General features: G+C 39.3%; 1 protein-coding gene across 4 annotated transcripts in view; it reads right to left on the bottom strand.

The window, feature by feature from the left end:
• Window positions 1-12,532, bottom strand: part of FOXP4 (forkhead box P4) — a 181,564-nt gene that overhangs the window by 132,065 nt on the left and 36,967 nt on the right. For all 4 annotated transcript variants that reach the window (XM_063141677.1, XM_063141685.1, XM_063141692.1 and 1 more), the window contains exon 2: window positions 2,267-2,477. In XM_063141677.1, coding sequence (XP_062997747.1) covers window positions 2,267-2,461 — 195 coding nt within the window. In that variant the 5' untranslated portion in view covers window positions 2,462-2,477. The remainder of the gene's footprint in view (window positions 1-2,266; window positions 2,478-12,532) is intronic.

The raw sequence follows: 12,532 nt of genomic DNA, 5'->3' as shown, positions 1-12,532 counted from the left end.
AGAGTGATCTTCTTATCCAGTATCAGACGCATATCCAGTATCAGAAGCAGTAAGCCTATATACACCTATTGCTGGAGAACATGGGTGGGAGGGTGCTGTTGCACCTTGTCCTGCTTGTGGATCCCTGGTTGACAGCTGGTTGGCCACTGCGTGAACAGAGTGCTGGACTAGATGGACCCTTGGTCTGATCCAGCATGGCTCTTATGTTCTTGCAATTTTTGAATCTCATATGGGTGAACTAGCAGATAGAGATGCAAGTGCCACAACAGTTAGTTTGTCATTGATGCAAAGCCGTGATATGCCTCCATTCATGCCAACCATTTCCTTGACTGATTACAGTTTTAACTATGACTGCAATGTTTAAGATATGTTTGATAAGTACAGCTTTCTAACATACCTGAAAAATTTTATTCATACCAAACACTCGGTAGGCTATGTTGCAAATATATGCAACATTAAAGACAGCACTAGGATTAGGAATGTCTCACTAGAGACATTCACTGCTGTCAAACATGCAGACAAAGGCAGAGTTAAGAGGGCTTGGCACAAAAGATCATTGATAAATTTGGCAAACAACAACGGCATGTAATTGTAACATGAGAAACAATAGTGGAAGCCACTTATTGCATACAGGAAAGAAGTAATACTAAGGAAGTTCGGTCATCTTCATGTGGTGCTACCTTTGTCCACATTCACTCAGTTGATACAGATTTACTGGTACTATCATTTGGATGATACCCCATGCTATTCCCACAACCATCCTGGGCTATGGCACTGGTCAGAGGAAGGGGCAAATTCCTCTTTAACCTATTTATATTGCTTTAGGGTCAGAAAAGGTAGGTGCACTTCCAGGTTTTTATGCATTTGCTGGAAAACCTTCCAACAAGAAAGCCTGCCATTTCAAGCACAACCACCCGTGGTATCACAACTGGTAATCAGATGGATACATTTTAAAGTCTTTTAAAGAACTTCAACTGAATACAACACCATCAGATACTAGGACTGCTGCATTAGAACATTTTGTTTGGGGGTTGGATATTGTTTGTTATGCTGGCTGATGGAGATGTCTGATGGGCTCTGTTCCAGAAGAAGATTGCCAAGTCAGAAAAGATCCCATTAACAAAGTTTATGCTTCAAGTTGCCATACAATGCACAAATCACCAAAGTAGGATACAGTGAAATGACATCATTGCTAATCTGGATATTCCATCTCCAGAGACATGTCTAAGGTTGGGAGGTACAAAGTAACAGTTTTGTACCCGAGATTACTACAATAATACAAGTTCCATAGGCTATTCTACAATTAGCGAAATATTCATGTAAGATGACCAGATGTGCAGAAAAACTTTACAGCTGCCATTACTATGTATCTGCATGCGTTGAGTATGCAGCTGTATGAATGTGGATGACAGTGACACTCAAAAGCATGAGAATCAGATGGCAGAGGATACACAAACATCAGGTGTCAAGAGTGAACATGATTGATGTTTGATGCTACTGTTGAGGCCATTGTTGAGGTTCTATTTATAAAGAAGCATAGCAAAACATGCCTTCCCTTTTTTGTACTTACATCTTAAGAACTGTTCTTATCAATCCAAACCTAGACCAAAGTTATAGAGCATGAAATTATGGCACATTTGACTCATGAATGGGTGTTGAAAACCATAAATAAGGAAAAAACTGCCAATTTTCTGGACATGTTTGTGGCCATTTTGAATGCTCTCCTCTTACCACCACCATAGCACTTGTGGGTTTGGCAACATGTAGAGTCTGAATAATGGGTGAAGGGGGTAATCTTCAAGAAAAACATGTCCCAATATTGTACCACAAATTTCTCATGGAGCTCATAAATCTTATAAATTGTTCCTTGACTATCAGGTAAAAAGTATGCTGAAGTGTTGATTTAAGGTACACAGAGAAACCACCTAGACATGAATGGTCATCCTACAGAAGTCACATCTAGGATCACAGTGACTTCTATGGGAAAGTACTCACTCCAGCTAGGACTTGATAAAAGCATATCTATGAAGGCGAAGTACCAAATACGGGTTCAGCAGAAGACCGCCACATCCTGTCTCACCAGCTCACCAGCCAACCTAACCTGTTCATGGGATATTCCATTTGCAGTTGTCTTTCTCTGCAATGCAATCAGAAACTAACATGGAGGCCAAAGAAAGGCATGGGAGGCCCACTTTAGAGCAACCTGTTCATAAAGTAAGTCTGAAACTAGGCAAGCGAAAGAGAGAATATGGAAGAGCCAAAGTACCTGTTGCTGCTGAAAATGCAGGAGTTCCACTGGGCTCATCTCTCCATTGGTTTCTCCACTGGCTCCTCCCTCTCTTCCACATCCACCACCACCGCCTCCTCCGCCTCCTCCATCATTTGGATTGTTTAGGCTGCTGACACCATTCTGACTGGAGGGAGTGGAACGTATTGTCTCTGAGGCAGATTCAACCATCATGACTTGCTAGCAGCACCTGCATTAAAAAAACAGTAACAAAATCTCTGACCAAAGATTACGGTGAAACTGCTAAGGTAATCCTGGAAGGCACCACCCTGCTGAATGTTATTCGTATTGCTGTGACCTAACCAGGATGGAGAGCCCCACTTCCTAAGGTTTCTCAAACTGTCACCAGATCTACCCCCTCCCAAATGTACACAAACTCCAAAGAGAACAGAAACCAATAAGATATTTGCCAGTGAACAGCTGTGCCCACAAAGCTGTTATCACAGTTAGGCCTTCAGTAGACAGCAGCTTCTCTTTATAGAAATTGAACAGCTCAGCTGCTAGGGGCAGTTTTAACAATAAACTAGTTCTGGGCCTGCTTTGGCTCATAGAACCTGGGGCAAGTGTGTGTGTGTGTGTGCGTGCGTGCGTGCATGTGTGCGCACACAGGCAAAAAAGCCCCTAGGAAAAAGGATTTGTAACTGTATGAAACATTGACTATTTTTGTTGTTGTGACTGAGTTGTGGGATGTGATACCTTCCATGGGCTGGGTAAAGACGTCTGCTGGACTACATTCCATAAGATAAAACATTATTCCATTACTCTATACAAGGCCATCAACATTTAATTTCAAAGAGAATTATGGCACAGGACTCAAGGTACTTCCAGACTGAGGACTCCTAGTGCTGTTAATCGAAAGACATTGACCAGGTTCACACAACCAAAACAAGCCACTGTGGCTTAAACAAGCTAAAATAACTTGTTGTGAGATGCAGTGTGGGCCAGGTAATCACCACCAGCTTGTCGTGACATCCGAACCCAGGTGGTAAGGCTTGTTGGAAGGTAAAACAACCCTCAAATAACACATGGGCTGTTAAGCCATGCTGCCCAGGTCTGGATGACACAATAAACTCCAATGGGGTGGCAATCATGCAAATCCTGCACGGCATGCGCTGCTGCTCACAACAAGCCACTGCGGCTTGTTTAAGCAATGGTGGCTTGTTTTGATCATGCGAACTGGGCTGTTGCGTAGCTATTCCGCCTTTCCCTCCTTAACATATTTTCTGTGGTAATAAAAAAGACAGAAGCAATGGAAGGAAAACATTCGAGGATTACAAATGAAAGACATGCAGACCTTCCGTAAAGTTCAGTGAATGATGCAAGGTGGAGGTACAATAAAAGCCTCCTCTGGAAGCGCCTTAAGGCAAAAGACTGATTGGTAGCACTGAGGCAAAGGACTTCCCATGTTTAATCAGAAGACCACAGAGTCTTTTACCTAACCAGGCAGTCAGCTCAAAACCCTTTTGGAGAAACTAAAATTTCATCAGAAAGCAGGGGTACTTCAGGAAATGTTTACCTATGAAAAGACCTTTGCCCTTGCCCCACTCTCCACACAGTGCTGTTTAAAATGGAGTTAACAAATACCAGGGCAGGAAATGCTAATCATTCTTCATCCGTTTTACATTTAAGAAATGGAAGGGAGCCTTCCTTTTTCAAATAGCAGTAGTTTGCTCCAACCTTAACTTCAGCCTAAAAGTACTTAACATCTGTGTCCTCAGTTCAGTGAGAAGCAAATTAGTGCTATTTTGTCTTTTTTGTTCTAAAGCAAAAAAAAAAGAAAAAGAGAATACCTATTTCATATTTTTTCCATTTCCATTTCATTTATTTGTACCCACCTTTCCCTCCAAAATATCCACATACAAATATACAATTCAAAAAAAATAAATAAAAAATGCAAAGCTAATTAAAATGTTACAATAAATTATTAGAGTTTGGATTCAAATTGATAAATATAAAAATCATAACCCTCAAACAACGAGGGAATAATAAAAACACAAAGTTTAGCCAAATATAAATACTAATAATAGCATTCTCGCAATCCATGTAAAGGGGATAAATCCACTCTAAAGCCAGCGGAAGACAAAAGAACCAGGCAGACACCTCCAATTAATACATCAATAGCACAGGATACTCAGAGCCACCATACCCGAACACCCCGCCACATCTAAAACATGCCCTCTCACTGTAAGTTATACCGAAGCAAGTTAATATTCCCTTGCACGAGGCATGCTTTTAAGCATCTGAAGGAAAACAGCCAGCAAGACAAAACTGAACTACTGCTGGTCAAATGAAAAATGTACAGCAGGAGGAGCACATCCTGCAGCAAACCAACAGTCAAGTGCCAGAAGGAACAAACTGGCAGACCATCTAAAGCTAGATTGTTCGAAAGGACTTGGCAAACCAAGGCTAAATGTATTTTGAAAATAGAAACCTAACATTTCACAAAAGCTGTGGGATAGGTAAGAACTACTAGAAAGGGGCTCAGGTTTTAAACCCACCCTCAAATCCAAGAGACACTTTTGCCAAAGCTGACAACACCAGGAGTGTGTGGAAGATTGGCCAATAGGCCATCCTAAAAAAATGCCTACACACTTGTCTAAATTAGAAGTTAGCACCACAAGAGTTGTGATATTAGACCAAGCAAAGAAGCAGTTCCAAACTATTACAAAAAACTTAGAAGTGTTTCCAGTTTCTTTTTTTAAAAATTAAAGAGGTGGACAGAAGCTGCCCCTGGTTCAGCATACATGCATACTTTGGGAGAGAATTGGGGAACCTGAGGCCAGGGGAGGGGGATTTCTGGCCCTGCTGGGGGCTCTAGAAATGGCCACTCGTTCCTCTGACACCAAACCCTTTCTCTCCAGTCACCAATTGTTTGGTAGTTTAGTTACTGGGAGTAACAACTTTAAGCTGTAATATGCTGGTATTTGTTGTATTTTAGGTCCCACCCCTTTTGTCTTTGGCTCTAATCCTTTGCTTTTGGCTGTGCCCAACGCAAACGCAGACCCCTAGAGATTTTCAAAATTGAATTTGACCTATCCCTACACTAGGAGGCTATTTCTTCCCCTATGAGAAAGTGATCATGTGGAAGCAAAGTAAATACGAAGAAGTAAATACATGAAGGATTGTGGGAAGAAGCACTACCTCAGCCAGACACAGACCATTGTCAGAATACTTAGGAGTTCCAAGGGAGAAAGCAGTCAGGAAAATGAGATGAATGAAGAGGAAATCACACACTGCCACTTATAATTATATGTATAATGCTATGACCCTCAGGTTCAGGATGGAGGATGACAGACATCTTAGAATTCTTCAACACCAGGCCCAGGGGGGGACAGGGGGAGTAATACTCTCCACACACACACTATGTGTGAATACAGAGGGAACCCCAATTTCTTCTCTTGTAGGATCCTTTAAAATGTTTGGGGTTCCACCACCTTTGCAGCTTAAATGATACTGGGAAGTAATTTGGATCTAAGCACTTTTCCCTTCACTCTCCAAAGGCCCTTTAAGCTGCAAATGGGGTAGACTCTATAACAACTTAAAGTATCTGGGAAGGGAGGAGATGAAGGCCATCGGGACTTTGTCCACCGAGCCACCCCCCCTCCCCCAACTGGACCTTAGATTGAAGGGAAACTTCAGCCTAATGGTCACTCAGCATGCGGAGAGCTTTTACTTGCTCTGCCCTTAGGCTGCCAGGGTTCCATGGCAGCATGAGGGGAGCATGGATTCATGATCAATTAATTCATTTCTGTTTTGTTTTTTTCCTTATACACACACACCTACCTCTCTACCTTTTGCTGCATATCTGGGATGATTTGCTGCTGTACCAGTTGCTACGGGACCACCAACTTCCCTATTAGAACATATGATTACAAGGACAAGGAGGATGGTCCTCCTAAATAACTAGACAAGAACAGACATCCCCGTCCCCTGCCCAACCCCAACCCCACTTACCCTCAGGAGAAGGAAAAGTAGAAAATAAGTCTGTTTTGTTTTTTAAATCTTACTTTTATTTCTGACAAGTATTCAAAATCATAACTTCTGACTGAATTTATTTGAAGTACCTGCTTTCCCTAGCTCAACCCACCATCAGTAACATGTTCAATGAGAGACGTTCTACAATGGGGACAGACAAAATGATTAAGGGGCTGGAGCATCTCTCCTATGAGTGAAGGTTACAACTGGGATTGTTTAACTTGGAAAAAAGGAGGCTAAGGAGAGACATGATAGAGGTGTACAAAATTATGCATGGCATGGAGAATGTGGGTAGGCAGACATTTTTCTCCTCTCTCAAAATACTAGAACCCGGGGTCATCCCATGAAGCTGATTGGTGGGAGTTTCAGGACAAATAAAAGGAAGTACATCTTCACACAGCACATAGTTAAGTTATGGAACTCACTACTACAGGGTGTAGTGATGGCCACCAATTTGGATGGCTTTTAAAGGGGGTTGGATAAATTCCTGGAGGCAAAAGATATCAATGGCTACTAGCCCTGATGGTTGTGTGCTATCTCCAGTATTCAAGGCAGTAAGCCTGTGTACACCAGTTGTTGGGGAACCTGGGTGGGAGGGTGCTGTTGCACCATGTCCTGCTTTGTTGTTCCTATTGTGTGAACAGAGTGTTGGACTAGATGGACCTTTGGTCTGATCCAGCATGGCACTTCTTATGTTCTGATGTTCTTAATATGGTGCCCTTCACAAGTTTTGGATTACAAGTTCCATAACACCCTGAACATCCAGCCAGCATAAACAAGCATCAGGTATTATAGGAGTTATAGTCCAAAATATCCAAAGGGCACCAGGTTGACATTTTTATATTAAAATACTGGATATTTGGGGGTGAGGTTCAGAGAAAATTCTTTTGACATACAGCATTGGTTCCCTTTTCCAAGTTTCTGGCTTGAGATCCTTCATAATGCACTATAGTCACATTTTCAAGCTTTCCTCTGCAACCACAGACACTAGCAGTTTACTTTATATATAAAGTGAAAATAGATTCTAATATATATCCACATTACTTCAGTAACATAACAAGTGTTTATGTGAATTTAAAGGAGGAAACACCAATTATCTTAAATTGATAACACCAATTCTATTAAGATCAATGGGCAAATGTTTTGTTATCCTGATTCTAGGAGTGCCATTTCACTCTAATAAAACTATATACAATCAAACTAACAGTAAAACAAAACTGCTATCATGCAACAGACACACCAGGGTGTCTCATTTTAATTTTGTCTCTCAACAAAGAAAACAACGGTAGTCATGCATCCTTCAAGGCAACTCCTTCCCAGACCAGAGAAGCAAAGCATAAAACCTCAGCTGGGACTGATCTGACAAGTGGTCAGCAAGTTTGAAAGCAAAAGGGGGGGGGGGGGGCAGAAGAAGAGAGATATTTTTTTTTCTACATTTTCTTCCCTGTGTATGGGTTTTTCCCTTCTTTTTTGGCACGATAGACCGACAAACTGGGAACAACATAATTGCTGAAATGTGGCGTGTAATAATAGCTATTCAGAAGCTGATCATTCATATTAAACAGGGTGAAGCAAGCTTCTCATTTGCATGTTTGAGATTATATGCATTTCAAAAGTCATTTCCGCAGGGTGTATGAATGACATTAATTCCCATGTGGAGTTGTCGACTCCCTCCTGTAGTCCCCTCACACTATCAAACATACGCACGCACACGCGCGCACACACACACACACGCACTGAATGACATACTTGTAGCTGCAGGAGAATTCAAGGGCAGAGAGATTACTGCATTTTTGGTTATACTGAAAATATACATGTTTCAGGTTGGTGATGTTGGGGCAGAGAATAGGATGACATTGGGGAAACAACAGTCTGAGCCAAGGATTACTGTTCTTGGGCTGTAGGAGTTCCAAAGTTAAAAGGAAAGAGGGCAAACCTTTTGCAAACCAAACAGGACTATAATTCAGTGTTGACTATAAAGCTGTATGACAAGATCTTTTCATGCAAGCATCCTTCTATTTCACGGCGCCCAGAAGAGACAATACAACCCCCTTTTTCTCCAAACAAGTTGCTTAAAGCCAATTATCAGTAAGAGAACTTGCCAGAAAGAGAATTTAAATCACACCATCATCTTTTTGACATAGCTGTACACATTGTGAATATTGCCTTAATATTATGTATATAAATGGTGCTTGGACTTTCAGGATCAAATTGCTCTTTTCCCTTTTCTTACATTTCTACTATCTTTGCTTTAAATTTATCATAAGCTCCCTCAAAACAATATTAAGAACATTTTCACTTGGAGTATCTCTGAGCCTTTTGTACATAGATGTACAATTTCAGGAAATTTTGGATCCATATGCTTTTTTTCCTACAGAAATTGAAAATGTGGGAGGAAATTGAAAAATAGCCAATATTCTTTTTTCTTTAGCGCACTTTACAGATCTCACTTTGTTACTTTAGGGATATAAAATGAATTACATATAACTTGGCTATAAAATCATAAACTCATCAAACAAATAAAAATGTTAAAAGCAAACTCAGTTAGTAAATGTGTGGTTATTGTTCAAATAAGCTATATGGTTGAATTTAAAATACCAAAAATTATAATTTAATAAGTAAATGAAGTAAATTTTAGGCATCTCAGAAAGTAGTCCCCAAAACCTGAATAATCCTAAAAATTAGAAGCAGGAAGAGCTGGAGGCAGAGGACAACTGGTATACATCATCTGTTCCTGTTCATAAAGAATTGGCTGGAGTGGAATTTAGGGAAATCTGGTCTAAAGAAAAAGCCATTGAGAGCTTATTTAGCTGAGGAATAAGCTCTCAATGGCTTTTCCTTCAAGAGATCTCAACCTATCTGATGAGTTACATTTATTCCCTTTTGTAAATAATTCCCCTTAATAAACATCTTAATTTTTGTTTATTTTGAACGGCTGAATCTTGTGTCAGTACTGTGCCTATGCCATAGGAACTAGGCTATTAAGTTTCTTTCTGTTATAGAGGATTTATTTTGGTGGCAGCATTTGAAGATTTTATAGCTGAATTAAATTGAGGTCTAATTTGGAACTTAATTTTAAAAGAAAGGCACAAACCATAGCAGTGATTTCCACAGGCCCAAGCCTCATTTTTTAAAAAAGACAGAAACGAAAAACAAAGGAACCCAGATGGCATAACCTATGTATTGTTCCACTGCATGTGGTAGAAGTGTCAGGATAACATATATTGTTTCTCACAGGTGAGTTTTAGAACTACATTTATTGACTGCAGCAGCATCTAACCAGAACAAGCCCACACAGGACTCCGTACGACAAACTTTCTTCACATATGATATAGTGGCTTGAGTCACATGTTGGGAAGCTAAGCATGAATTGAAGCTTATCTAAATGTCCATCTGTAAAAGATACATCAGATCAATTTTAATAAGGCATGGAAGAAATAATTATGCTGGAAACCTTAGAGATTATTTTTTTAAAAAAATCCCCACGGCCTGAACGTTTTAATAAATTTTACATCTTTAGTCTTTCTATAAAAGCTTTCCTATGACATAGTTTTTAGAAATCACTGGGGGTGGGGTAGTGACCAGGTAGAAATATATGAATATATTGTCTTAAACATTTGTAGCTGCATAGATTATGCAATTATGAATTATGCTTACCTCTAAAGAGGTACTTCTACATTTCCCCATTTCTCTTATACAGGAGGGAATACCTCTTCAAAATAAGTGCCTGCTGTGATTCAAGTATGCATCATCCAAAAACAAAGTAATATTTTCCTTTGAAAAATTATTATTAATATGCACATCAATTGATTCAAATCAACTAACATTTAATCAGTCAATACTCCTAGTTTTATCATATTCATATATTATTGGTGTGATGTTTCCTGTTTCCTATGGCTGCCACACTAACAGCAATTGAATAAAATGCTAATTTGGGATAGACTGATCATGCAGAAAGTAACTATGTCAGCATCGATTCAGTCATCCAAACAGTACTAGTATGGCATGGGAACTGGGCATGAGATGCTGATAACCATGCTACTATCAACAATAGATCCATCAGGTCTTACAAGTGATTTTTCTGCATTAGGAATGCAAATGTAAGGGCTAGATTGTCTGGAATGTACATTCAGTAGAAAAAAGGTTCTCTTCTATTTTCTACCCACATTAACAATATTTACCTGTTCTCATAAATATTGTGACACAAACCCAAACACACTTTGTGGCATGTATGAGAATGCTTTAACTAAAAGAATTGCCTAGGCTCAATTGAAGGGCTTAAAAATTGATGTCCAGTCTAAGGCCTAGATTAAACTTTTTTAAAAAAATCAAAATAATAATTACTAAACAAAATCCTGCAGTCTTGTTTCTCATATTTTCCCTATGATGCTTTAAGCACATCCCCTTTTCACCTCTAATTTCTCACTTAATTCTGTTCCTGCCCATCTGAAGTTTACAACTATAGCAGACATCAAATTAAGCTGAGAAATCCTACCACATTAGGCATTGTACCACACATAGCTACTATAGATTTGGGGAGGGATGGTGGTAGAGGATATGCCTTACATGCAGAAAGTCCCAGTTTCAATTCCAGCATCTCCATTTTAATATAATTTTTGAAGGGTTAAGTAGCAGCTGATGTGGAAGACCTCTGCAAGAGACCCTGGAGAGGCACTGCCAATCAGTACACAATATTCAGCTAGATGGATTGAGCTATTGAGACAATATTGAGCTAGATGCCTGGTATAAGACAACTTATGTTCTTATCTACCATAGAGGGGGGAAACTTTCAATATATATTTGCACATAGAACATGGTCCTCTAAAGCTCAAAAGCTCCAACAAGGTCCAAGTGTTATAATGTGGGATGAGATGTACATTAGGAGAAGTGTTTTAAAGTTAAGAAGGCACATATTCAAAATCCTGGACTGCATGTGGAATTCCAAGAATTTTGCAGAAATATTTATTTCTTATTGCCCATAAAGAACAATTCCAAGAATCCTGTAAGTTTTGATGGAGAAAGTATTTATTTTTTCCTCAACAGACCTAGAGCTATATCCTAGTGATTCCAATATATAGGACATGTGTGTTTGCACAAAAATCCCTGCCTACTGCCAACACAAACATTCATTTAAGCACCAGCAAGCTAAAACACAATACAGAACATTAAAATGAAATGATCACTACCAATTGTACTTTCAGTGTTAAGATGGACAGTAGCTAAATATTTCTCTGATCTGGGGAATAGCAAACATTAATGCCAAGAACATTCCAGACCTAGTATATGCAGACCTTCCTCTGCTTCCCAACTTTCATACCAACTGAACAAGGTATAGACAAGTATAGACAATTGAAATCAAACTCTTACTAGTTTGTTTGCAAAAACTAGTAACCTGCCCTACATATTTATTCTTTTTTTAAATTATATATTCAAACAGAATTTCTCTTCATTTTTTAACTTTTCCAACTCTTAATTTCAATTGTCAAACTTTCATGTGCTTGACAGTTTTATTCAAGTACATGTAATTTGTGAGAAAAATCAATTTTCAAATAAAGAAAAACATTCCAAGACAAGTGAGACTATATTCTACAAAGTGTTTGAGAATACGTTGTTTGCAGTTTTAGAGGTATGTGTCAGATAGTTAACCCTCTATTGATAAATGCCAGCAACATTTTTTTTTTTAAAAAAAAAAACTTTTTATAGCTAGGGGAAGCAGAGGAAGGAGCATGCTAATTCCTGTATCTCAGGTTTGCCAAGAAAAACTTGACATGCAACCCCAAAAGTGGCTCTAAACCCAGGAAACTGGTAACAAAACCCTCAGGTTATTGCTTTTTAACACACCATGATTTGAAAAAAGTTTTAAATTATTACTTTAAATAGCATTGGGAGCCTGATGTGTTATAAGACAACCATAGCACCCAGAGGGCTCAGATCACCCGAAGCTAATTCAACGTATGAATATGTTTGGCTGATGGGCAGTATAAAAATACAATAAAAATGTAATAATAAATATGTTGCTCCCATCCTAATGAGCCAATATGCTATAGTTTGAAAGTGTACATCACAGCAAGCATGAATTTAAACTGTCACATCTTAAGCAGAATCAAGCATCTACATGGCAGGGAGCTGTAACTATATATGGTTTCCCAGCCCATGTACAATGTATGCACGGTTTCTTCCATAGAGCTTAAGATGATATCCATAGGGTTACCGACAGTCTCACATTCACATATGGAGACGACCCAGACCTGCTTAGATTCAACAAGTTTG

The sequence above is a fragment of the Elgaria multicarinata genome, chromosome 1, assembly GCF_023053635.1.
Source record: "Elgaria multicarinata webbii isolate HBS135686 ecotype San Diego chromosome 1, rElgMul1.1.pri, whole genome shotgun sequence".
In the NCBI taxonomy this organism is placed as follows: Eukaryota; Metazoa; Chordata; class Lepidosauria; order Squamata; family Anguidae; genus Elgaria; species Elgaria multicarinata.
The sequence above is the reverse complement of the archived record's forward strand: the minus strand, read 5'-3'. Positions and strand labels throughout refer to the sequence as shown.